This window comes from Phytophthora parasitica (genome assembly GCF_000247585.1).
Source record: "Phytophthora parasitica INRA-310 unplaced genomic scaffold supercont2.3, whole genome shotgun sequence".
NCBI lineage: Eukaryota > Oomycota > Peronosporomycetes > Peronosporales > Peronosporaceae > Phytophthora > Phytophthora nicotianae.
In genome coordinates this window covers 1,009,569-1,034,593 of record NW_008648989.1, presented here as the reverse complement: position 1 = coordinate 1,034,593, position 25,025 = coordinate 1,009,569, and the positions used below count along the sequence as shown (strand labels likewise).

Genomic DNA, 25,025 nt, shown 5'->3' with positions numbered 1-25,025 from the left:
CAGTAAATTGTCTTAAGTAGACTAAATCATACAATTACTGAATTCGAAACGTACGGTCATCTGTTTCTAAACGAGATTAGAAGTGATTTGCTTTTTCAAAAGTTGGTACTTAACCTATCCCAATAACAGACGTTAACATAAGAAAGTGTAGCAGTGGTGCACCGCTACATGTATTGTGGTTTCATCTATTTTGGCAAAGGGATGGTCCAATATATTCGACCGATTAGCTGAGCACCTCCGATATAGAACTTAGTATTACAATAAGGTGACTCTCTCGGGCCGGATATGCCACTGGACACTCAGAATTGTGAAGGGTGTGCCAAAACTACCGCTTTTGGATGGCAAAAGTGAACTTCTCGAAATCATTGGCTAGGACACCACCTATTAACGTTTATGCCTAATCTAGCTGCCACACGCAATCATAGTATTGTTTTACATGACAGTCGTGCTACAATATGCATAGTATTAGTGGACATTTACTCTCAATATCCTCATACTAAGCTCGGCTGTAGTCGCAGAAGGCATGGTTAACTGTGAATGAAAGTCTGATTAAATTTAGCTAAATCGGACCTATTTACCCTAATGTTGGTCCGTTTTCTTTAAATCGGTTCCGAGATAAGCATGCAAATCGGGAGGCAAATTGATGAAAATTTCAATCCATTTTCACCACAACACGTTACAATCGAGCAACATTTTTTTGCTTTTGACACGTATATCCGCTTGAAGAGGATCTTCATAGAACACAAGTTCGTGAGAATTATGGGTGTGGTTTCGGTGCACGGCGACTCGGACTGGAATGCGCAGATGCAGCGCGCGGGCGGCAAGCTGGTGGTGGTTGACTTCTCGGCCGTCTGGTGCGGCCCGTGCCAGCACATCAAGCCCGTGTACCATCAGCTGAGCGACCAGTATCATGACGTGGTGTTTCTCGAAGTGGATGAGGCGCAGAACCGCTCGCTCATCGGCGCTCTGGGCGTGCGCGGGTTCCCCACCTTCCACTTCTACGTGAACCAAAGCAAGGTGGACGAACTCGTAGGCGCCGACCCGAACCAGCTTCGCGCCAAGATCGAGCAGTGGCGTCAGTCGGCTTTCAACCCTTTCGCGTCTCCCGGTGTGACACTTGGTGCCAGCTCCGGCAGCTCAGCCAAGCCCCTGTCAGCTGCCGAGGCTCGTGAGGCCAGACTTAAGCGATTCAACAACGTGAGCCTGGTGCCCAACGTTCCGACGCCGGCTCCTGCCGCTCCGGCTGCTGCCGCACCGGCGGTACCGGACTCCAACGTGGTGTGCGACCCTGTTACCGGTGTGTGTCGTTCTAAGGACGACGATGTGGAGATGAAGGAAGAAAGCGGTGAAATGGGGCCTCCGCCTGTGAACGAGGAGCTGTTGACGCAGCTGAAGGAAATGGGCTTTGACGATCTTCGTTCCCGCAAGGCGCTGCTTGCAACGGATAACCAGGGACTCGAGATGGCTATTAACTGGCTGGGTGATCACCAGGACGATGCGGATATTGATGAGCCCATCAAGTTTGTGGACTTGTCAAAGGCTGCACCGAAGCGTGAGTTGACTCCCGATGAGAAGGCTGCCAAAGTGGAGGAGTTAAAGGCTCGGATTGCCAAGAAACGTTCGGAGCGCGAGGAACAGGAGAAGCTGGATCAACGTACCAATGAATTGAAGCGTCGTACCGAGGGACAGGGAATGCAGGAGGCCCGTGAAGAGATTGAAGCCATTCAGCGGAAGATCGCGGCGGAGAAGATGAAGAAGGACAAGGAAGACGCCAAGCGAGAGCGTGAGCGTCTGCGTAAGCAGCTTGAGATGGACAAGCGTGAACGTCAAGCTCGTGGTGGACGATTGGGTGGTCCTCCTATCGACGTTGCACCCATTGACGTGAGCTCGAAGAAGGAGGAGGAAGCGGAGAAGAAGAGTCCCGTCCTGACCCCCAAGGAGCAGATCGTGAAGAACGTGGGCATTCTCAAGAAATACCGCGTTGGTAACGATGGTCTCACGGCTCTCAAGACGCTCAACGTGTATGTAAAGAACCTGATCGAGAAGCCCGAAGAGGAGAAATTCCGCATCATCAACCTAGAGAACGCGGCGTTCCGTAAGCGTGTTGCCAGCCTCGTCGGAGGTGTCGCTTTCCTCAAGAGCCTTGGCTACGAGAAGGATGAAGCTGATGGCAATCTCAAGCTCTCGGTGGAAAACCGCGACATGGAGTTGTTGCAATACGCTCGCACTCAGCTTCAGGGCGCTATTGCGGAGCTCTCCAACTGAGAGATTAAATAACATCACGATTAGAGCTCACTTGCTCTTTTCTCACCTGTTTTTGGCATCAATTTCATTCAAATATTCTTTGAAAAACTCCATCTTTAAAGCGAGAAAAAGCGACCAAACAATCCCTTGCGTTGTTCGGTTGGCTTATCTTCTTCATCCGGCTTGGGCTTGACAACGAATTCCCCAGTCTCAGCGCGTTTATTGGTTTCCTGCAACGGAACATGGGCACCTCCAATAGGCGGAGAGATGACGTCGGTCTGGATGCCACTAACGATAATGGACACATACACAGAGCCCTCCAGAGACTGATCGTAGCATGTGCCGAAGATGATGTTGGCTTCGTCGTGTACACGGCTGCGGATGATCTCCATGATTTCATCCACTTCGAACAAAGTCATGTCCTCTCCACCGCGAATAGTGACTAGCAGACCATGCGCGGACTCGGTGGGAAGGTCACCAAGCAGCGGGTTCACTAGAGCCTGTTCGGCTGCTTTCCGAGCACGACCCTCCTCGCTTGAGATACCTGAGCCCATAATGGCACGACCTGCATTCGATAGAATCGTCTTGATGTCGGCAAAGTCCAGATTGATAAGTCCCGGTCGAACGATCAAATCCGTGACACCCTTAACTCCTTCCAGTAGCACATCGTCCGCATACCGGAAGGCTTCCAACATGGTGGTACTCTTGTCTGCCAGAGCCAATAAGTTCTGGTTGGGCACGACAATTAAAGTGTCGACGTACTTGGCCAGTTCTTTTACGCCAGCATTGGCCAGTCGAGTACGGTTGGGTCCTTCGGATCGAAACGGGGTGCTTACCACCCCAACCGTTAGGATGCCTAACTCCCTGGCTACACTGGCTACGACAGGAGCTGCTCCTGTGCAGGTTCCTCCACCCATTCCGCCAGTAATAAACAACATGTTGCTGTCCTGTAGCATCTGCTGGATTTCACTTTTCTGCTGTTCCGCAGAGCGTTTGCCAAGCTCGGGTTTGGATCCAGCTCCCAGTCCCTTGGTGATATCTTTGCCCAACGTGATTTTATGCGGCGCCAACGAGCGTCCCAAAGCCTGGCAGTCAGTGTTGGCCACAATAAACTCGACACCTTCAAGCTGCGACGCGATCATGTTGTTGACAGCATTGCTTCCAGCTCCACCAAGTCCCATGACCGTGATCCACGGCTTCCCGTCCTTGAAGGAGGACATCAGCGGACGCTTCTTACCTTCCTCCTTATCCGCAGCTTGCGTCTGGGTCGAACTTGTCGAAGCAGAGGCTTTGGCAGCTGTGGCTGCACGCGCTGCTGGCGTTGACCGCTTCCGTCGTTCACTAGTGCGCTTTGAAGCTCTCCGCGGTGCCGGGGAGGAGGCTTCGCTGCCGTTCCCGTTGAGTTTCGCGGAGTCGAACGTGACGCTGGGCTCATGCAACCATCGCGCGGACTGTAGCAGTGGCGACGACCGACGAGCCGAGAGCGATGCCACTCGTTGAGACTGGAGCAGGAGTGACGTGCAACGCGAAGTCATGGAGGAGGAAGATCCGGGGAGGCAAGGGGAACGCTGTTACCACCACCTGGTCACTTGGTCGACACGAGGGTTCTTTTTGAGAGCCACAAAAGGCATGCGAATTTTGACCAATGAGGATGATGTAAATGTTGCAATCTTTATTATGGATATGCGTACATGTATTGACTGGGCACACACTTGCTATTTGGACATCCTTCTTTAAATCCATCGTTTTAATCCTTTTCCCGAAAGTCAATGCATTCAGTCGACAAACCTCATAGATTCTGTTTCAGAATAACGTAAGGCTCAAGAATTTTACAGAATGAATGTTGACATCCTTGGAATCTTGGAGTCCATTGCCAACGGAAACGGATAACAACCTGTTCGCAATAACGAATGAATTGTTGAAATATGTTTTTCAAATGTTACGGGCCCATGTCCAGCAGCAAGGTACTGCGGTAATAGTTACTGTAGTACTGTACAAGATAACAAGAAGTCCAGCAGTTTTTACTACAATGTGTACATGTACATGTATTGTTCACGCTGTCGACCGTCGACAGCTTGACTCGACGATCCTCTCCTGTGACAGGACTTCTGTTCTGACGATCAGTTTGTTTACTTTACGACTTGTGACGGGCGCTCGGACTCCAACTCATGCCTAATAATTAGTATCGGTAAATATAAATTTAACTAATAATCATTCATTATTGCCTTTCATATATTGAAATTACAGTATTAAAAAAACTGTAAAACAAAATAAAAGGCCAACCCATTCAAGTCTTCTTGTCTAATAACGGAGCCAGGACTAGGACTTTCAACTCCTCATTTTTTTTCTTTACCAGTAACCCGATCGACTTCTTCTACAGCATACAATCACCTCGACTTCCTACCCCAGCCGCTTCCCTTCCTGTCTGTACATTTTTAAACTCTTAATTAAAAGGGTTAACAGTAATACGTAGGTAATAGTAAGGGATTTGCAGAGGAATTAGGACTTTGTAATTCGTCTGCAAATCCGTTTCTATTGCTTACCTTAAAATTAAATTATTTAAGTAGAGTTTAGGCTTTTTGCACAACGTAAGTACAAATAAATGTAGTGAAGTTGCGCGGCTCGAAGAATGCTAATTATGACAATGAAAAGCAATCGAAGGTCGCACAATAAAGCGTGCAATGCAACGTCCCTTATCTAGTCCTGTTAACCTGCAAGGCAATTCGCAGGTGTTCTACAAGTAAACCTACTACTGTAATATAGTTTAGCTTTTCCCTTCGAACCGCATGCTGTTGCTCATCGCTCAGCATGGGATGTGTTTTTGGCGGCCGCTCTCAGCTCCCGCTGGCTGTTGTGACCAACAACTGTGTTGTAAACACTGCCTTCATTCCGACATTTCCCTCGTAGGACACAAGTTCGCTCTGGTTTGTGCGGCCGGCAATAGCTGCTCAAGATCACTCATGCGTGTGCTGTACGTATTCCTCGCCGCCACCGCAGCCCTCCTTGTGAACAGCGCTGTTGAGTCGGCGACCCCTGCCGAGACTAAAACTTCCAAGCTGGTTAGCGGCGGCAACGAAGGCAATTTACAGAAGCGTAATCTGAGAAGACAAATCGGTTTTCTCGAATGGCCGGAAGAGCTTGAGGAGTTCGTTCATCACCACCACCACATCCGAGAAGTGTTCACGAGGTGGTGCCTGGAAGACCATGAACCGAAAGAAGCAATGGAGGACTTGAGGGAAGAGCGCGATCCGGCGGCGGAGATGGCATATAAGAAGTATATGGTAAAGAGATCGCATGGTAGAAAACTTGTTGTTGCTGAATGCAACATTTAATGAAGCGGTAGTATGAGACTGGCCGGTGAATGTTATATTTTATTTTTGATGGTAGCAGCGAATTGAAGCTCCAAATATCCAGCTACGAAAGTATAACATTGGTGAGGCTCGCAGTTCTTAAGCTCAATTTTTCATTCAGCTTTACGTCGCATCAACTAGCGATCCATCTACTGATGCTTCACTTAGTGTTGTACTCAGCAACAGTCCATTTCCTACTGTGCGATCTCCTTGACGCCATATACTTCTTGTAGACCGCCACAGGATTGCGCTCTTCTCTAATGTCTTCCTTTGCTTCTTTCGGCTCGTGGTCTTCTAGCCACCAACGTGCGAAGACTTCGCGGATGTAGTGGTGGTGCTTGACGAATTTCTCAAGTTCTTCCGGCCACTCAAGAAGGCTTTGGCTTCTCAGGCGCCGTGTCTGCAAGATGTCAGCGTTGTCATCGACGATCAGCTTTGAACTAAGACTTCGTTTAGCCTTGATGATATGACAGAGTTGCTCGCGAAAAGGGAGGCAGCCGCAGCTAGAAGAGCGTAATGCACACGCATTAATACTGTCCGGGTGTACTTGAGTTTGCCCGAAAAATTGCGAAATGCCAGAATGCCCACAGCATCAACGCACGTCTTCATGCAAACCAACAAGCAGTAAAAACCAGGGAATTGATATGCGATTACTGTGACCGTTGACAGGTAAATCCCTCGGATCCACGTCTAGGAAAAGAAGGATTAACTTCGGTTCTCTTTCTGCCATGAGTGCATGCAGTAGTAGTTGGCTTCTTAGTTCAACAGAACTAATATATTTCAGAAAGACTGACTTATCCAAGAACAGGAAAACAACGTTTGTATTACGTCGAGAATGCCTTTACAAAGTTCAGTTCACAAGCATTATCATCAGAAATTCTTCCTTCCAGTAACCAAAGGCGTTCACTTGAGAAACTACTACTCAAGTATTTCATCTTGATGTTTCTGGTATCCTACAACAACGAAGATCTCATGCGGTCGTCTTTTCGAGCGTAAGGAATAACATTTACTTACATCACATGTAGGCTATTGACATACTGACAGTAACGCTACAGTATGATACTGTAGGGCTGCTCAGAGTTAGCTTGGGATGTGCCCCTGTGGCTGCTCTCAGCAGCGTGAACAAGTATGGGTCTTGCTTTCCCCGTTTGCTTCATCTTCTTCTCGGTGACCAATCTAGTTACTTTATCTTTTACATGAAGAGGGAGACGGCTGAGGAGATGTCTGGAAATCGTCGGCCCATCGGGGCGTGACAGAACTGAAGCTACATGTATTACATTCCATAGAGGTTCGGCGACGAGTAGCGGATCTGCGTGTGTGATTACTTCTGGAAGTACAAACCCTCGAGCTCTACCATTTGTCATGAGTAGATCTTTGATTCTGCTTTTAATGTATTCCACTGCTAGCACATTTCGGACCCTTAGCTCTCATCAATACGTGCAACGTGGAGAAGTGTTGAAAGGTCGACATGCTTCTAAAACGGCATTGGGAAGTCGATACTACATGTAGTAACACCGTCGTCTCAAACTGTACGACGGCCATACTTGCGACCACGAGGCTATAAAACTCCAAGCATCACAACGATTGTTTCTGTCATATGCTAATAAATCACCTGTTGGTTGTTAACGTCCTTCGCTTTCTTCTGATCCCGCTCCGTTTGCTTGTGTCTTCAAAATGCCAAGCAAGCCCCTCTACTTGGGGGGTCTACTTGACCTGCCATGCATGGTTGACTCAACTCACCATTCTACACCAAGTCTACAACTGCTTCATTAATCTGTCCTTGGCCAATCTTCTCCAGCATTCTAGCAACGACAGCTCATCTAGTCGCGTGGCCGATGGATATGCCATGTTGAAGTTGTGCCACCTTTGAATGCAAAGTATCAAGCAAACGCCACATATCAATTAATGAACCAGTTTGCACAATTTAATCAGAAAATAATACTTACGAGTTGCAGCGAGTTGTGCAGCGGTACGACGGTTTCTATGGTCGAGGAAGCGGATATCTTTTCTTCCCTGTCCGTTGCCGCCGGGTCATCATTTTCATCAGCGACCACCTTACTGATCACTCCACGGTCCTCGGCTGGAGGCGTTAGTGACAATATCGAAGGTGGCGGAGACGTCTCTGTTGCCTCTGTTGACATCTGGATTGCTGACAATTGGGTGCTAACCGGCCCCAAACTCACCTCACTTTCTCCATTGCCATCACCGTTTTCACTCAGGCTATTCCGTACCCACTCTTCGTATGTCTGTTCGTCACCCTCAACGTCTTGATCGTCGTCGACAGGATGCAAGTACGCGTACTTGCCAATGACTCCCACGCCCAAGATCTTCTCTGGAATAAAGTCACCACATGCCGAGTAATTCTGCATCAGCAGCTTAGTGCATTGTCGACCATTGTTCTCCTGCAATACCCTTACAGCCTCTGCAAACTCCATCGCATCAATGCGAATGTCATTCACAGCAACGATGTGGTTATCTGGGCGGATAGTGACCCAGTCGATGTCCTCTCCGACGACAATACCGATCCGTTTGAGTACAATCAATGGCTGATCTATGAACTCGAACTCCGGAATGCTCTCCACCTCGACCACACGTTCATATAGGAACAATTCATACTGGAAGATCTCCCCCACTGAAGCCTGTACAACTGCATTGCAGCCACTAGCGACCACTTCTCGGGACATTGTGTTGATATCGCTCTTCACGTACACAAATCGAACCGTGCTGGCTGGTGGGATGTCCTTTGTACTGATAGTAAGTTGCCCATGTGCACCTGCAGGCACATAGTGATACGAGCCCGTCTCAATCTCTGCCGAATCTTCTTCCGAAATGAGTACCTGGATATAATCCTTCACAGAATGACTCTCCGGGACGTCGTACTCCACTGCACAAAAAAATGACATTAGTGCCAACCTCTCCTCCTCATATCAACAATGTCCTTACATGTAACAAACGACCCTTTTTCGACCTGTCCGCCCATATCCAGTTGTACAATTCCACTCGGACGAAATGCCAGTAGTTTGATCGCGTAGGCGCTCTTGTCAGTGATCTGGTCCAGAGCTTCTTTTAGTTCCTGCGCTTGGGCCACCCACTCGGACATGTGCCCTCTCTGTAGTAAATCTTGCGGTAACAAACCGTAACTCTCTCGCATGGGTTTTGCCCCGGCATGGATCAGCATCTTTATAGCCACTGCGTTCTGCACGAAGCACGCGTGGTGTAGTGCTGTCCATCCATTCTCGTCTTTGTGATCCACATTGACTCGCCGCTGCAGCAGTAGATGCAGGATCTCGGCCTCTTTGGGCATGAGTTCCAGATCGGTGTCATCTCTGACCTCGTTCACCGTTTCCTCAGTCTCACTGTTGCTACTTTCCGCCACGATCTGCTCATGTGTCTGAGTGTTGGTCTCTGTCTCCTCGTCGCTTTCCACGAAGCCATGTAGGTCGTCGAAGTCGTCGATCAGCTCCTGATGCTCTCGCAGATGCTTCAAGCTCGCGACAGCTAATAGCAACGGCGTGCGTCCACTGTCGTCCGTGGCTTCGAGCTCCTCGGCCGTCGCCGTCTTAAGTAGACGATGAACTTCCGCCAAGTCCCCATACTCGCACGCGCTGTGCAGCGTCACGGTGTTCCCCATGGCCGTTGCACGTGAATGGGGGATCGCTATTGAATACGGTAAAACGTCCGACGTTCAAACCTATCACATATCATATTTGCCACGTGTATGAAATATATCAGGTTTGACCAGTCTGGAACACAGGGCAAAAATCGGTACAGGTATCGGGAGAGCGGATGCTGCGCGTTCATGACAAGTGCGTAGGTCCTGCTGTGTATTAGTGTGAACGAGAACGCTAACGATGGTGTGGTGTATAGTGTGCTGCTTCGTTCGGTGTCGGTATTGCCTGTGCTGATGGTAGCAGCGATCATAACGCTGGAGTACTATGTGTTCATGACGGAACACTGGGTGAAGGAATTCCAGCGGTCCGTGGGGCTCTTCGTGCTGCTGCGGATACTGGAGGCAGCGCTTTTCCACTTCGTGACTGGTTGCATGCTGGTGGCGTATTATAAGGTGGTGTTCACAGGTAAGTGCGTGATAGGAGAGGAAAAATAGAGAGACTGAGCCTACGGATGCTCTGCTGAAACTGCAGACCCTGGATATGTCACGCCTGCAGTGGTTCAACGCATCAGTGACGCCATGCAAGAAGCGATGGAAGGTGGTAAGAGCCCACCGATGGTTAACACTTGTCGGAGATGTAAACTGCTCAAACCTTTTCGGGCTCATCACTGCAGCTTCTGTAATCGTTGTGTGCTGAAAATGGGTAAGGCGCTTTTCTCTTTTTCAGTTTGCATCCACGTATTGACGTCATTTTTACCAGATCATCACTGTCCCTGGGTCGCGAATTGTGTCGGCGAAGGCAACTACAAGTTCTTCTTCCATTTTGTCGTGTACGCCTTCTTAGCTCTGTCAATGTGTGTGAGGGCACTGTCGGGACCTTTCCAAGCGGCTCTCTTCAGTGAGGATGCACCCCGAGGTGCTGCGAACTTCTCGGCGATGGCAGTTGTCGGATTTGTACTGGGTGGAGCGCTGGCTATTAGTCTGCTGGGATTTATTGCTGTCCACTCGTACCTCTTGGTCCACGGTGCTACCACGATCGAGTGCCATCAGTACGGCCGTGCCTTCCCTTTCAATCAAGGCTGGCGGAAGAACTTCAACGACGTGTTTGGCGATACGACAAAAGACTGGTTACTACCCACAACACCAGCACGGAAGCAACGCTACGTTTTGCATCCAGCGGAGCTAGAGCACCTCACTGCAGACAGCTGCTTCGGCGACTCCAGTGACCAAGAAGATGACAGTTTGCTATAGTAGAAATCGCACTCATGCGCAATATCGATTCGTTCATGTTACCTTGGTGCCTGATGTGCTTTGCTATCGCGAACTTAACCCTGCTAACCACTACTTAAGATCCAAGCTCGTACTGCAGCAAGCACGTATCACCTGACATCTTACTGAGGAGGAATCTCGCCGGCGTGGAAAACGAGCGAGACGCTGTTGACACAGTGACGCTCGTCTGTTGGCGTCTTGAATCCCTCGCCCTTGAACACGTGACCCATGTGACTGCAAAGCAAAGTGTCAACACAATTCGTCAAGTTAACTAACCAAATACCACCGCTTAACAGCTTTTGCTTTCTCACCCGTCGCATTTGGCACACATGATCTCCGTGCGATGTCCGTCAGCGTCAGGTACAGCCTAGAACATCAAGTATATTAACATAAGTACTATAGTAACAACCACACTGCTCTCGTAGCCCAGCTATTATGCAGCGCACCTTGATGGCGCTCGGGATGGCGTCGTAGAAGGCAGGCCAACCGCAGCCAGAGTCGAACTTGGTGGTGGACGTGTACAGAGCCGTTTTGCAGCCAGCACAGACGTACACACCCGTTTCCTTGTGCTTGTTGTACTCTCCAGTACCGGCGCGTTCCGTGCCCTTGAGACGCAGCACCTGAAACTGCATGGGCGTCAGACGCTGCTTCCATTCCTCATCCGAGAGTTTCACGGCGTCACTGCTGGACATGTTACTGGACGCAAAAGCGGAGACAAAAGTTGGAGAGCTTCTACTAGAGACCGACGGGGATACGAAGCGTGAGCGCAATGGAAGCGACAGCAACGAGCGCACCCACTTGTTCATCCACGGCACAAATTGAAGAGTGAAGGTCATGATGCAATTAATCTTTTAGACCCGCGGGCTGGAATGACCCGTGGGTCGGGCGCGACACATACAAAAAGTTATAGAAATGAGCCCGAGTCTACTCTTACAAAATGCAAGTGAAGCTCCCTCTTCAGACAACAAGAAGGCAGGACAAGGACGATCATGGTGTTAGCGGAGTTGGGGTCGAAGCTGCAGGGCGCGCTGGCCAAGCTGAACCGCACGACTGTGGTGGATGACGAGGTGTTCAACGCGCTACTTAAGGAGATCTGTGGTGCGCTGCTCGAATCGGACGTGCAGGTGAAGCTCGTCCGTCAACTACGTGACAATGTCAAGCTGGCTGTGAACCTCGAGGACGCGAGTTCGGGCGTGAACCGCCGCCGCCTCATCCAGAAATCGGTGGTGGATCAGCTCGTGCAGATGCTGGAGCCCGAGGCGCAGCCCTACAAGATGAAGAAAGGTCAGAGCAACGTCATCATGTTCGTCGGACTGCAGGGTAGCGGTAAGACCACGAGTATCGCCAAGTTCGCGCATTTTTACCAGCGCAAGGGCTGGAAAACGTGTATGGTTTGTGCCGATACCTTCCGAGCCGGTGCGTTTGACCAGCTTAAGCAGAACTCCACCAAACTACGCATCCCTTTCTACGGTAGCTACACAGAGGCCGACCCGGTCCGCATCGCAGAGGAAGGTGTGGCCCAGTTCAGGGCCGAGAACTACGAGCTCATCCTCGTGGATACCAGTGGTCGTCATAAGCAGGAGGCCGACCTATTTGCCGAGATGAGGGAGGTCTCAGCGGCCGTACAGCCCGACGATGTCGTGTTCGTTATGGACTCCACTATCGGTCAGGCCGTGTACGACCAGGCCAGTGCCTTCCGTGAGACGGTGGATGTCGGCAGTGTGATCATTACCAAGCTAGACGGTCACGCTAAGGGCGGCGGTGCGCTCAGTGCTGTCGCTGCTACAGGCTCGCCTATTATTTTCTATGGTACGGGAGAACACTTTGCGGACTTCGAGTCGTTCAACGCGCAGAGCTTCGTGAGTCGTCTAATGGGCATGGGAGATATTCGTGGACTCATGGAAGAAGTCAAGACCAGCGGCATGCTCGACAACCAGGAGGAGATGGTCGAGAAGTTCCAGAAGGGCGTGTTCACGCTGCGTGACATGTACAAGCAGTTCCAGAGTGTGATGAAGATGGGGCCGCTTAGCAAGGTCATGTCCATGATCCCTGGTCTTCCGCAGGGTATGAGCGAGATGATGAACATGGGAGGAGGCGAGGAAGAGGCCTCCAAGCGACTCCGACGGTTCCTCTTTATGATGGACAGTATGACGGACGCTGAGCTCGATGGCATTGTACCGCTGTCGGAGTCGCGCCAGACTCGTGTTGCACGTGGTTCAGGCTGTCAGTTGTATGAGGTAGAGTTCCTACTCAAGTGCCACAAGCAGTTTGCAACTGTTGTGAGCCGCATGGGCAAGAGTGGCCTCATGAAGACTGGCGACGCGGCACTGGGCAAACAAATGTCTCGCAACCCGAACGCCGTGATGCAGCAGCTCTCGAAGGTTATGGACCCCAAGATGATGGCGCAGATGGGCGGTCCACAAAACATGATGCGGATGATGAAGCAGATGCAAGGAATGGACCCCAGCGCACTAGGCGACATGGCCAAGATGGCTCAAAGCATGGGAATGAAGATGCCTTTTTAGATTCACCCAGCTGCCTTTTCAACCGTGAGGAAGGACTTGGCAATCGAGACGACAATACTACGAGTGCTCACTTACATTGACGAAGTGCATTTTCTTTTTTTTTAGTCATTTCGAGGAGAGTCCATTATGTCAAGTATAATTAGGCTAGCTCTTTGGAAAACTATGGCACGCTGTTCGTGCTAAAATTGCAGCGCTTGCAGCACGAAACGAACATTTGCCAGGTCTTTCCTGAGCAACAAACAGCCCACCGTAGGTCTGTGTTTCCATCTACGAGCGGCTCGACCTGGTAGACGGACGAGGCGAGGGTGTTCGGAAATCGGTGGATGCTGGTATCTTGGGCAGCTGTATGGTCGTGAGAGGGCTTGACGTGCCGCCAGCTAGACATTTTTAAGGGCGGACCCTCGGTCATGACACGTACATTAATCCATCCCTGGCATAAGAAAGTTCACGACACAGCGACGGTGCGGTTGGGTCCGCTTGCAAACTCACCTACACGATCGAGTATCGAAGGCTCGCGTACTACGACTGCATCATCTTCGGATAACAACAGTCCACATACGCTTGGCTCACGTACTTTCCACCGAGCTACTACTATGGCGAATTTCGTTCATGGTAATGCTATCTCCGTCGTGAAAGGATTACCTCGAAAACGGAAGCTGCAGCAACAGAAATCATTGCCAGATTCTTCGTTATACACAGCACCAAGACGAGTTCGAAGAAATGACCTCGTTCCGATAGTACAGGCGGAAAAAATAAAGTACAGTCGGTGGTTCATCCAACCGCGTGCTACGTGGAAAGTAAGATGGGACCTCTGGATTGGATTCATTATTGCTTACAGTGTCGTCCTGATCCCGTATCGAATCGGCTTCGGTATTGAACTCGCGGTAAGTGTTTTTTTTACGTTAATGTTAGCGTAATGTGGCTAAATCATGTTGATTGTGCTGGTTTTAGGGGTGGGAACAAGTTATGAACTATTGTTTTGATAGCAGCTTCGCCGTGGATGTGATATTCAACTTTTTTACCGGGTATTACGACGAGGATGTGTTAGTCTATGAGCTGCGCAGAATCCGGCACCGCTATCTTCGCAGTTGGTTCCTTTTCGATGTGGCATCGACAGTTCCTCTAGATCAATTTTTGCAGGTGGTTACTACCGCGTCATCCTCGCTGCTCACACTCAAGCTTATCCGAGTCTTTCGGCTGTTTCGGTTGCTAAAACTCATGCGATTATTACGATTAAAACGGACGATGGAAGCAGTTCAAGTGGATGCGCTTAATGCGCACGTGCTGCAGACTATTAAGAGCTTACTCACAATTATCTTCATTATCCATCTCGTGGCATGCGGGTGGTATATGTTTTACACTTGGGACCCCACGGGGAAGAATTGGGTCACGAATATTGAACCAGAAGGCTTCAAAAATCCCTATCTTGTAAGTTTCTATTGGGTATCGAATACCATGATGTCCGTGGGTTATGGAGATATCTACGGGGTCACCGATGGAGAGCGATTATACTCAATTTTCGTAGCATGTCTCGGTTCAATTTGCGTCGGTATGATCATTGCGAACATCCAAATGTTAACAGAGAACTACAATCCTCGCGGTATTATGCTCAAGCAAAAGCTCCAAGACACCAAAGAGTTTCTTATTAAACGCGGTATCCCACGTCGTCTTCGCCAACGCGTTATCTCGCAATTTGAATTCCACTGGAGCCATCGCACAGTATTTGACGAAGAGAACTTGCTGCAACAGTTTCCTAGAAGTCTGCAATACGAGATTCTTGCTGCCTCCATGGAGTCATTTGTGAAAAAGTTCCCATTTTTCGGCAGGACCTCTGTGGAATTTTTCGTGTTCGCAATACCTCGACTTCGACCCATCGTCCTGGGCCCTGGCCAAGTTCTTGTCGATGCTGAAAGTGTGTGGGAGGAACTCTATTTCTTGACATCAGGCACCGTGGAAACTGTGCAATCTAATCTGGTTGTAGGATCTCTCTCACCCGGTGAAATTTGTGGTATTGAGTACCTTGTAAACGCTCGTAGACGGTATACCCACACGTATCGCTCGATCTCAAAGACAGAATTGTATGCAATGTACAGCAGTGATCTACTCGAAGCGATTAACAAATGTCCAGTAGCGCACAAATATCTTGAAGATTTGGCTGTCATTCTTGGAGAACGGTACGAAGAGTCCGCAAGACGGGGAAAGCGAGCACTTCTACGACAACGTTCCATTCGCGCAGTTCGACGAGAATCGTTAACGAAAGGAGAGCCTTATCTGCACAAACGGCATCGCAAGTCCATTTCAGCTGGAAATATAAGCACGATGCCATCCGACTTCATTACTCGAATGGACATGAGCGTTGCCGGCGATGAAGTAGTGACCCACTGGTCGGTAATTCGTCACTATTCCAAGTTGCGAATAACGTGGGATATTGTAATGGGTATCATGGTTTCTATCACAGCCGTCACTGTGCCATTCCGAATCGCCTTCGACGTGCAGGATGTACTTGTCTTTTACGCCACCGATCGTATCTCGGACGTTTTGTTTGTGATCGATGTCATTCTCAGCTTTTGCACCACATACGTCGATGATACTGGAGTGGAAATCGTTGATCGCTACGAAATTCGTAGACATTACCTGAAAACCACATTCTTCGTAGATATTGCATCAACAATTCCTTTTGACTTCCTCGTGGAGGCGGCGGCGACAGGCAACATATTCAGGTCGTTACGTTTAATCCGCACTCTCAAACTGATCAAGCTGCTTCGACTCATGCGGTTGTCTAAGTTGCTTAAGATGAACTCGCAATGGATGGCTGAATTTGATATTAACGTTGATACCGTTCGACTTCTAAAGCTTCTCGCCCCAGTGATGATCATTGCGCATTACGTAGGATGTTTCTGGTACTATATATCTGCAGATCGTGCTGCAGACGATGCTTGGTGGGGGAATCCGATTCTGTATTTCGAAGATCCTGAGTCGATTCTCTCGAAGTACATTGCCAGTATCTACTGGGCAATTACGACTATGACCACTGTGGGATTTGGAGATATCTACCCGGTTAATGATTTCGAAAAGGGCTTCTGCATTTTAGTCCTAATTGGAGGCACCACGTTGTTTGCGTATGTGGTGGGAACTGTCATTGAAGTGGCAAGCAATTCGAAAAGTTTAATGAACCGAGAGCACGAAATGGTCCAACGAGTAAATGCGTACATCAAAGAACGCGGGGTATCGTCCGAATTCATCGTGGCTTGTCAAGAACACTTGAGATTCGTGGATGCAGAGAAAACATTCTTTGTCGAGAACTCACTATTTGATGCTCTCAGTTATTCCTTACGCAGCGAGCTGATTTTAATACTCAACGGAGGTGTAGTTTCAAAAATTCGCTTCTTTGACAAAAAACCAAAATGGTTTCTGACGTTGATTTTACCACGACTGGTACCGCAATTTTTTCTCGAAGGAGACATTCTAATATACCAGGATAATCCCGTAAGCGGCATCTTTTTCATCATGAACGGTGCTGTTATTGCCAAAACACGCCATTTTGCACCGGTGCCAAACACTCACGCCACAATGTCGAGCGGCAGAAGTCACTCATCTTCGGAGCCTATTTTTGCGGACCATCAGGGTACGATTGCCAAGATTTTTGAAGGAGAATTTTTCGGATACAAGGAAACTTTGACGGAAACTGTGGCACGGTACAATTTATTCGCAATGCGAGCTACAGGGACTTATTTACTATCACGAGAGTGTTTGGACGAGTTTGAGACCCAATATCCGCGAGTTATGGACGAAATCCGGTCATTGATTGTTCAGTCAATCACACGACAGCAGAAAATAGTCCCTGGATGGCAAAATAATGACGCTATCAGTCTCACACCCTCGGATCGAGACCGGGTGGCTGAGATAAATATCGCTCGTCGCGGAGGCGACTACGACTCTATCCGAGCAAGTGTAAGTGGGGCTGTCATGCCTAAACGAAAGTATTCATCGTTTGCCGCGCCGATTGGGTATTCCTTTGGGGATATAGCCAACGCTGCGGCCGCAGCGGCGTTAGCTGCTCAGACTGAACCTGGTTCCGGTGCGAGTACGAGTCGCTCCGATGGACAGGACGAAGAAACAACTGTCCAACCTTTGGAGCATACCACCGATGAACGGGTACCAAAAGTAGCACGACGTTCAGGCACAGCTCCGCAAAAAAAACGTCCTACTCTGTTGCCAGGTCTAGTGGAGCCGATGGAACCGCTATCAAGCGAAATAAATACGACCGGCGCGATGTTCGTTCCAGCTACTCTCACTCCGCGACGTCCGAATAGTGCCACGTCGTTGTCGACGGTGCACCCTTCAGGAGCTGACCATACGCCCCCAATTCGACTGCGACCTGATGGGGCTGCTAATATGCGGTCCTTTCATAGTGCTCACAGGTCAAGTGTATCGATGCGAGATATCGGCAGAAATCAGCGCCGACCTTCGGAAAGATACTTATCCATGCGCAAAAATGACGTGACGGCACTTGTTGACGAGCTATTAAGTGGTGAAGGGTTCGACATCCAACGTACTGTGTCAGGCCGAACCCAGAAACCGACAGTGACAAACTGAGGTGCGCTGATTAACGTGAGCAGAAATCCCAAAGTGTTTCAAACTAATCGTCTTCATCATCTCTCTCCTCGTCTTCGCTGTCTTCTGCATCGTAGACAGTCAAGCGGCTGGGTGGTATAATGATGCACAAAACCCCTCGAGAAGCAGTCGCAATGACGGAAGTTGCGTTTTTGTTGGAGTGCACAGTAGCAGGTAACGAAGCAACCATTCTGCCTTGAAGTTGAGCAAGTCGAAACGTGTGGCTCGGTCCATGAGCTATAACCGCCTGGAGACAACAAAACATCGTCCTTAATCAGTACACCCCTCGTTGTGTACGTCAGAACAAAACGATAGCATTTTACCTCAAGTGAAGTGGCAGGAGTACAGCGTGAGAACTCAATGTTATCGTACTGCTGGAGATATAGCCATTCTGTATCAAATCAATAGCAGAAAATCGTCAGTCTTGTAATAACTCATCAACAACACTGTCAATTCCTGTGATCAGACAACGTGTACCTTGGTGTACTTGGCCCTCTCCAACACAATCCAGTACGAATGCAAGCCGTTCTGTCTTGTTCGTTGGTGCATCGCCGTAAAAGTCAAAACACTGACAGATGAGTGGACTCGACGAAGATCCATGTGAGAACCTCACAGTTGCGGCCTCCCATTGCAAGCGAGAAGGGTGATCACGTCGTAGCTGTGAAGTTTCCCCATCTTGAAAGGCTCGCAGCAGTAATAAAACACCCGATTGTAATCGAAATCCAAGCAGTGTCATGCTGCAATTGTCAAGACCATCTTGAACTGGTCCATAATGTTTTAAAGCGTCCCAATCAACAGCGTCATCATTTTCCTCATCTTCACTCTCGCCGTCAATATCATCGACATCATCTGATCTATTCGAGAAAAAAGGCAGTCGAAAGCGAACATGGCACTCCTCCACGATACTGCCGACAGTAAAGCACCCACTCTCTTCACGAAGAACGGACTGTGCGAGAGTTCCACCTATCGCATCCAGTATAGTCGACCACTGTTCTTGAAGACTTTTAATGAGGGTAAGGCATCCTACCGTTCCTTTCTCAGTGCCATCACTCAATAGTTCTGGCCGCGTAGATAGCTGGAGCGACACTGGATTCCCAAAACTAGTCTCGACTTTGTAAGCATTGTGATCTGGTTGCTGCTTTTTGAACTGTTTAGCAACTTCTGCAGCTTGATGTAAGAAATCGCAAAGTCTTCGCAAGTTCAGAAGCGATTTTGTGCCGTGTACAGCGCTACCAGCGTCTCGAGCAGACGCATTTGCTCCTCCAGATTGAGGAGAGTCCGAATGAATACGGATGCGTTCAAGAATCCACTGGAAAAATAACGCGAAATCTTGGCGAGTCTCGTGTAGCGCCAACGTAAGTGACTCCACTTCCATGAGAGTATCTTGTGCTGTTTTGACAAGCTCATCAAGGGCATCCACAGTGATCCCCATTGTTATTGCATAAGTCTGTGGGTTCCATTTGACATGACCACGTAACTCCGACACGAGAAACAACAGGTCGACCAAGTCACGCTTCAACTTTTCGTCAACGAGCTTTCTAAGCGTCTCGCACCCACTGAATAACGCCTTCTGCATGCGATGTACGCTCTAATAGGACAAGAATGACAAATACAACGTCAACAATTACGCTATCTTATCGTAATGAAGAGGCTTACCATTTCTTGGATATCTTGAGCAAAATACTGAGCCAACGCAGGCGCAGTAATACCCGTCACAACCACCGACAGCATGTCTACCTGCGGCGGATCTTCGCAGGCATATTTTTCGTAAAGTGACCCGATGAGTCCCATCTTCAGTTCAAAAATACGCGTAGCATTTTTCCATTCCGTCGTCATTTGTCTGCTAGTAGTAGCAATCTGATTGAGTATCTTGTGCACTCGATCTATAGTATTCGCCACTAGAGCCACATCCTCATGGATGTACTGAATACTTGTCATATCCAATGCCACTATCCGGTGCAACTTCGTTTCTCCCTGACCTTCTTTACCAGCATTCTGGCTACTCCTTTTACTCGAGAAAGCAAGCAGAACGAACAGAAGCGACAAATCCGGCGAAAGATCTGCTCGCTCAATCCGGAAGCAATTGATATCATCCCGCTGATGATTCATAGACTCCATAATCTTAAACTCTTCCTCAGCAAAATGTTTGCTCACATCAATACGCGTCAACAGTACTCTTCCCATCCACCACAGTGCGATATATCCTCGCTCGTCCGCAGTGACCAGCACAGTATCATCTATAGCATGATCTTGCGTAAAACCTTTCAGAAATCTCGATGATCGATGGCGGAACTGTAGTTTCGACTGGGATATCAAAGCTGGAGCTTTCCAAACGTCACCAGATGCCTCGATAGCCTTTTGATGTCGTCTTTTGCTGTTAGTACAAGAGATCGAAAGCTCCGCCTCACTGATCTGTGCCCAGTGCATCGCGGTGATGCAATTTTCATGACGAAAATTGCTTTGTCTTCCGGGTAAAATTTCTCCCGATTCGATCTCGAAAATTGCTACATCTCCTTCGTCACAGCCAACTGCGAGCTGGAGACCGTCTGGTTTCCAGGCTAGCGTCATCATCTCGAAGCCGACGTCCGATGGTTTGACGTGCAACAGTTTCTGCCATGACGTTGTTCGCTATTTAATAAGTAGGAAAGTTACAATTAGTTCGTGGATCAAATGAAAAATAAATGAAGTAGAGGCCGATAAACTCGCACATGAACGAGAAGATGATGGTCGAGTGTCAGCACGGCAACTAAGTCCATGGTGGGGCAACAAGCCACCGCCAAGGAGCTGACAAAGCGCTCCTGCAGCGTCACAAAGGCGCGTTTTGGTGGCATGCTTTTTTGCCGCTTTTTGGGATCGGATTTCGGATTGGCCAATAAGATCGACTATGAAAAAAAAAAAAAGAATAAATGGCGTTGGTTGGTTTAACCCACTGGGTTATTTTAAAAATTACCCAATCCATTTATATTGGAATAGTACTTTGCTGTTCTTTTTGTACTACTGTTGATTATCGAATAAAAGTAGTGATTCTGGCACTTTCGTAGTATCGCCGGAATACTTCTCCAATTTCAACGGTTGAGTTAGAGCGAGGATGCCTGAACTTTTCAAATCCAATTCTTTTGTCGATGTGGTCGCCACCACCACCAGATCTTGTTGCAAGCTACAACGACATGCGGTGATTATAAGTGAGAATACTATCCAGAGACCGTAACAGCATCAACGGCTTGTAGTTTCAGCCAATCACTTTTAGCCGACACTCCACCAACCTCGCAGTCAGTCAGTCATTCGCAATTGTGCTACCTGCATGCACCTCCAACTTCCGACGTTCAACATGGCCGTCAAGTCTACAATTGATCTAAAGAGTTCGTACCGCGTGGTGGTCGTTGGCGCTGGGATGGCTGGTGTGAGTGTTGCCAACGCTCTGCTAGTGTCCAACGAGTTCGCGGCAAGCGACGTTTGTGTGCTCGAAGCGCAGTCCCGCATTGGTGGACGGATCCGGACGCAGCCGTTCAGCGATTCATTGCCCGTCAATGTGGAGGTGGGAGCCGCGTGGATCCACGGCACTGAGGGCAACCCGTTTACCGATATGGCGAAAAAGTTCGGCATTGTGTTCAAAGAGGTGGCTCCGCGGAATCCGTGGCTGCATCCTGGTGCGTGCAAAAACTTTCTGTTCTTCGACGGCGATAAGCAACTACCGCAGGAGCAAGTCGATGAGACGTGGCAATGGCAAGATCTTCTCATGCACAAGCTGCAGGATCTGGCAACGTCGCCCAATGCGGTCGACCACCAAGATAAGGCTCTTTCGGCTATCGTCGACCACCTTGTGGCGTCGGACGAGGAGCTCGGGGAGGCGATGAAAGCCCCGAATGCACGCGCAAGACTGGATATGTGTCTGAAGCTGATTGAGGTTTGGATGGGGGTAAATGATGATGAAGTGCAGCTCGACGACTTCACCGACATCGAACTGATTGGGTACGTGCCCAATAGTTGTCTTATTGCTCTGTTCAATACTAACTTCGTATTGTGATATTGGTACATGCGCAGTGATGACGCCGGTGCGCACTGCATAGTTCCAGCAGGAATGGAACACTTCATCGATCACCTAGCGGAGCCTGTGAAGGAATCGATCCACACGAACGTGGTCGTCACTTCCATCAACTACGAAGATAAAGACGGTGTTGTGATCGAGTGCAGTGACGGACGTCGCGTATCGGCTGACCATGTCGTTGTGACTTCGTCGCTCGGGTTCCTGAAGTCTGGCAAGTTGCATTTTCAGCCTGAGTTGCCTGCAGCCAAACTTGGTGCTATCGAGCGCTCCAAAATGGGCCAGTACATGAAGATCCTCGTGGAGTTCCCGGAAATATTTTGGCCTGAAAACAGCACCTTCATCGCACAGATCAAGAACTCGTCGGTTTCTAGTGATGCCACGGATCGTCGCATCTACTTTCCGGTGGTATTCAACTACCAGTTTGCGAAGGGTGTGCCTATCATCGAAGGAGTCTTGGTCGGTGAGAATGCCAGCAAAATCTCTGCTACGTTTACGGAGGAGGAAATTGCACATGCGCTCTTTCTACAGCTACAAGAGACGTTTGGCCCGAACATCCCGCGTCCAGTGAACCACTTCATCACAAGGTAGGTGATCTACTTGCACATGCTGGCTTCTTTTGTTTCTAATGGAGCACTACAGATGGGATCAGGACCCGTGGTCGATTGGTGCCTACAGTTCTCTCACAGTGGACAGCACGGACGAAGACCCAGCGATCCTACGCCAGACTGTGGCAAACCGCGTATTGTTCGCGGGTGAGGCCACGGACTACAAGTACCAGGGCGCACTACAAGCTGCGTATCTCTCGGGTAGGTGTTAGCCGTCTGCTGAAGTCATTTATGTTGATTTCTAAGTTTATTTTGCGCAGGCCTAAAAGCTGCAGCGGAAATTGTGGACTAACTGCAACCCTGGTGTTAGCGTTTGATGCCGAGCTAAGCTCGTGCAAAAATTTTAAGAATGAAGCTGTTGTCTTGCTCTAAATCGCTTTTAAATCAAAGTAGAATTTGCTTTTATTTGAATGCCATTCCGTATTCTCCGAAAGATGTATCGCCAGGAATCATTCCTGGAGCTAATCTGTACGTGCGCGTCCTGTTGATGAAAGTCGCATCTCCAGGACAGATTCTCGTAACGTAAGCTTTGTTTACAAGGGTACAACCAAAAGGACACGTTCCGTAACATAAGCATCCTGAATTTGCCTTCATCGTTGTCAATGACAACTTGTTGTACAAGCACATTTGAGAGCGTTGCAATAGCAATAGCCAGCAGGCACATTGAAAGCGTTACGACTGAACTTGAAGATACCACGACAAGAATCCCCGGATTCAATCCGGCGGCTTGTATTATACTTCCCAGTGGTTTGACAGCGTTTACCGTTGATGCCACCACCGCCTTGTTGACGACAAAAGTATCCGGTGATCATCTTTGCGTAACGTAAGCGAGCTGGACGTATTTGAAGTGCTGCAACATGTCCAGTTGCTGCAAAGCTTATCAAGATGACAAGCTCGAGGTCACGCGCATATGGCATGAATGCGTGTCGTGTGGCGAAATCGAGGCCTCCCATCCCACCTTGAAGTGCCTCGTGAGCGGTAAGCTTTACCGGGTAAAGCCAACAGATCCCGCGGGAGCGAACGCACTGCGTTTGCTGCGTCGACGGCTCTTGAATACGAGTCTCCGTTACATTGCTTGTGTTGTTTTCGAGCGCTGAACATGTTACCACGTCGCTTATCGAGCTGCCGCGAAACATCATCACGACAATCTCCATGAATCCGCTCCAGTCTGCAACAGTTATTATGAGTGAACTCCTCAAACTACGGTTAACCAGAGCTAACCAAGCGAAGCTCATTCTGCAATTTGCCAAGCAACAAAGATGCCCAATATCACTCTTGAAACGACCGAGACTTCACTCGAAAGTAGCTATCGCGTAGTAGTTATCGGGGCTGGGCTTGCCGGTGTGAGCGCTGCAAACCAACTCCTTTCGTCTGGTCACTTCGACTCCAGCGACGTGTGCGTGCTGGAAGCACAGTCTCGCATTGGTGGACGTGTGCAAACTAAGTCCTTTAGCGACGCACTCCCCGTGAACGTGGAGGTGGGAGCTGCTTGGATCCACGGAACGGAGGGCAACCCGTTCGCCGCGTTGGCCAAGCAATTCGGCATCTCTTTCAAAGAGATCAGCCCGAGGAATCCATGGCTTCACCCGGGCTCGTGCCCGAACTTCCTGCTCTTCAACGGTAGTCACCAATTGAGCGAACAGCACACGAAGGACGCTTGGGAACTTCAAGAGCTGCTTATGTACAAGCTCCAGACGCTGGCGAGGTCGGACCTCGGTGACGATCACCGAGAGAAGACGCTATCTGCTGTAGTGGAACACCTCCTTGTCTCGGACCACGAGCTCGTCGAGATCATGGCCGATGGCAAGGCTCGCGATAGAATCGATTTATTCCTGCGGTTAATGGAGGCTTGGTTCGGCCTTACCACCGATGATCTCAACCTCGACGTGTTCGTCGATACCGATCTAATGGGCGACGACCCTGGCGCTCACTGCATCGTCCCCACGGGTATGGAACGCTTCATTGAGCACCTAGCCGAACCCATTCGTGACATCATTCACACGAACGTGTCGGTGGCGTCAATAAACTACGACAGTCCAGAAGGAGTGATCATTGAATGCACCGATGGACGTCGTGTGACAGCCGACCGTGTCATCGTTGCAACTTCACTGGGTCTGCTTCAGAGCGGCAAGCTCCACTTCCAACCGGAGCTGCCAGACGTGAAAACTGGAGCTCTCAAGCGATCTAAGATGGGTCAGTACATGAAGGTATTGGTGCAATTCCCTGAGGTCTTTTGGCCCAAACACGCTACGTTTATGGGGCAGCTTAAGAAGAAAGACTCAAGCGATGGTCGTCACATTTACTTCCCGCTGGTGTTCAACTACCACCTCGCCAAAGGTGTGCCTATCCTGGAAGGCGTCCTGATCGGCGACAATGCCAGCGCCATTTCGGCTTCATTCACTGACGAGGAGATCGCACACGCACTGTTCTTGCAAATGCAAGAGACGTTCGGGCCTGCAGTCCCTAAGCCCATCAACCACTTCATCACTCGGTAGGTTCTTTTTTTCGGTTGTGTCATTTTTTTTAGTTACCCTTGCTAACCTGGTGCTGTTGCTTGAGCAGTTGGGATCAAGACCAATGGTCTGTGGGCGCATACAGCTGCGTCACCGCGCGGAATGCACACGAAGACCCGGATCTATTGAAGCAAACGGTGGCAAATCGAGTGCTCTTCGCGGGCGAGGCTGTAGATCCCAAGTACCAGGGTGCGCTGCAAGCGGCGTACTTCACCGGCCTTGAAGCGGCGGCGGAGCTCGTCACCCAGAA

The 25,025-nt window shown here is 49.4% G+C and overlaps 11 protein-coding genes across 16 annotated transcripts; 7 read left to right on the top strand and 4 right to left on the bottom strand.

Moving 5' to 3' along the window:
- Positions 1-683: 683 nt before the first annotated feature.
- Positions 684-2,453, top strand: PPTG_01494 (hypothetical protein). Its single transcript, XM_008894813.1, has one exon. It carries the CDS (start codon positions 760-762, stop codon positions 2,263-2,265), a length of 1,506 nt encoding a protein of 501 aa, XP_008893061.1. The 5' UTR covers positions 684-759; the 3' UTR covers positions 2,266-2,453.
- PPTG_01493 (cell division protein FtsZ) lies at positions 2,297-3,864 on the bottom strand. Its single transcript, XM_008894812.1, has one exon. It carries the CDS (start codon positions 3,777-3,779, stop codon positions 2,361-2,363), a length of 1,419 nt encoding a protein of 472 aa, XP_008893060.1. The 5' UTR covers positions 3,780-3,864; the 3' UTR covers positions 2,297-2,360.
- A 1,174-nt stretch (positions 3,865-5,038) lies between these two features.
- Positions 5,039-6,033, top strand: PPTG_01492 (hypothetical protein; the record flags this gene model as incomplete). The annotated part of the gene is made up of 2 exons (XM_008894811.1): positions 5,039-5,525; positions 5,893-6,033. The coding sequence occupies exons 1-2, from the start codon at positions 5,058-5,060 to the stop codon at positions 6,031-6,033; spliced, it is 609 nt and encodes a 202-aa protein (XP_008893059.1). The 5' UTR covers positions 5,039-5,057.
- An 885-nt stretch (positions 6,034-6,918) lies between these two features.
- PPTG_01491 (hypothetical protein) lies at positions 6,919-9,317 on the bottom strand. The gene is made up of 3 exons (XM_008894810.1): positions 8,538-9,317; positions 7,541-8,478; positions 6,919-7,458 (listed from the first exon to the last, which is right to left on the bottom strand). The coding sequence occupies exons 1-3, from the start codon at positions 9,223-9,225 to the stop codon at positions 7,411-7,413; spliced, it is 1,674 nt and encodes a 557-aa protein (XP_008893058.1). The 5' UTR covers positions 9,226-9,317; the 3' UTR covers positions 6,919-7,410.
- PPTG_01490 lies at positions 9,263-10,761 on the top strand. Of its 2 annotated transcripts, XM_008894808.1 has the most exons (4): positions 9,263-9,400; positions 9,462-9,670; positions 9,737-9,907; positions 9,965-10,761. In XM_008894808.1, exons 1-4 carry the CDS (start codon positions 9,381-9,383, stop codon positions 10,453-10,455), a joined length of 891 nt encoding a protein of 296 aa, XP_008893056.1. In that variant the 5' UTR covers positions 9,263-9,380; the 3' UTR covers positions 10,456-10,761. The 2 variants fall into 2 exon arrangements, with proteins under 2 accessions (XP_008893056.1, XP_008893057.1); XM_008894809.1 differs by having other exon boundaries at positions 9,263-9,670.
- On the bottom strand, positions 10,445-11,302 carry PPTG_01489. Of its 2 annotated transcripts, XM_008894806.1 has the most exons (3): positions 10,920-11,302; positions 10,785-10,840; positions 10,445-10,707 (listed from the first exon to the last, which is right to left on the bottom strand). In XM_008894806.1, the coding sequence occupies exons 1-3, from the start codon at positions 11,277-11,279 to the stop codon at positions 10,596-10,598; spliced, it is 528 nt and encodes a 175-aa protein (XP_008893054.1). In that variant the 5' UTR covers positions 11,280-11,302; the 3' UTR covers positions 10,445-10,595. The 2 variants fall into 2 exon arrangements, with proteins under 2 accessions (XP_008893054.1, XP_008893055.1); XM_008894807.1 differs by having other exon boundaries at positions 10,445-10,840.
- Positions 11,303-11,419: 117 nt separating this feature from the next.
- On the top strand, positions 11,420-13,338 carry PPTG_01488 (signal recognition particle protein SRP54). The gene has a single exon (XM_008894805.1). It carries the CDS (start codon positions 11,463-11,465, stop codon positions 12,996-12,998), a length of 1,536 nt encoding a protein of 511 aa, XP_008893053.1. The 5' UTR covers positions 11,420-11,462; the 3' UTR covers positions 12,999-13,338.
- Positions 13,217-17,594, top strand: PPTG_01487 (hypothetical protein; the record flags this gene model as incomplete). Its single annotated transcript, XM_008894804.1, has 2 exons — positions 13,217-13,882; positions 13,950-17,594. Exons 1-2 carry the CDS (start codon positions 13,406-13,408, stop codon positions 17,592-17,594), a joined length of 4,122 nt encoding a protein of 1,373 aa, XP_008893052.1. The 5' UTR covers positions 13,217-13,405.
- On the bottom strand, positions 16,624-20,486 carry PPTG_01486 (hypothetical protein). 3 transcript variants are annotated; one of them, XM_008894801.1, is made up of 5 exons: positions 20,321-20,486; positions 19,269-20,240; positions 18,090-19,200; positions 17,936-18,003; positions 16,624-17,859 (listed from the first exon to the last, which is right to left on the bottom strand). In XM_008894801.1, exons 1-5 carry the CDS (start codon positions 20,441-20,443, stop codon positions 17,638-17,640), a joined length of 2,496 nt encoding a protein of 831 aa, XP_008893049.1. In that variant the 5' UTR covers positions 20,444-20,486; the 3' UTR covers positions 16,624-17,637. The 3 variants fall into 3 exon arrangements, with proteins under 3 accessions (XP_008893049.1, XP_008893050.1, XP_008893051.1); XM_008894802.1 differs by having other exon boundaries at positions 19,269-20,486; XM_008894803.1 differs by having other exon boundaries at positions 16,624-19,200; positions 19,269-20,486.
- A 379-nt stretch (positions 20,487-20,865) lies between these two features.
- Positions 20,866-22,657, top strand: PPTG_01485. Of its 2 annotated transcripts, XM_008894799.1 has the most exons (4): positions 20,866-21,581; positions 21,654-22,241; positions 22,297-22,463; positions 22,523-22,657. In XM_008894799.1, the coding sequence occupies exons 1-4, from the start codon at positions 20,914-20,916 to the stop codon at positions 22,552-22,554; spliced, it is 1,455 nt and encodes a 484-aa protein (XP_008893047.1). In that variant the 5' UTR covers positions 20,866-20,913; the 3' UTR covers positions 22,555-22,657. The 2 variants fall into 2 exon arrangements, with proteins under 2 accessions (XP_008893047.1, XP_008893048.1); XM_008894800.1 differs by lacking the exons at positions 22,297-22,463; positions 22,523-22,657 and having other exon boundaries at positions 21,654-22,270.
- An 864-nt stretch (positions 22,658-23,521) lies between these two features.
- PPTG_01484 (hypothetical protein) lies at positions 23,522-24,757 on the top strand (the record flags this gene model as incomplete). Its single annotated transcript, XM_008894798.1, has 1 exon — positions 23,522-24,757. One exon carries the CDS (start codon positions 23,522-23,524, stop codon positions 24,755-24,757), a length of 1,236 nt encoding a protein of 411 aa, XP_008893046.1.
- Between the last annotated feature and the right edge of the window lie 268 nt (positions 24,758-25,025).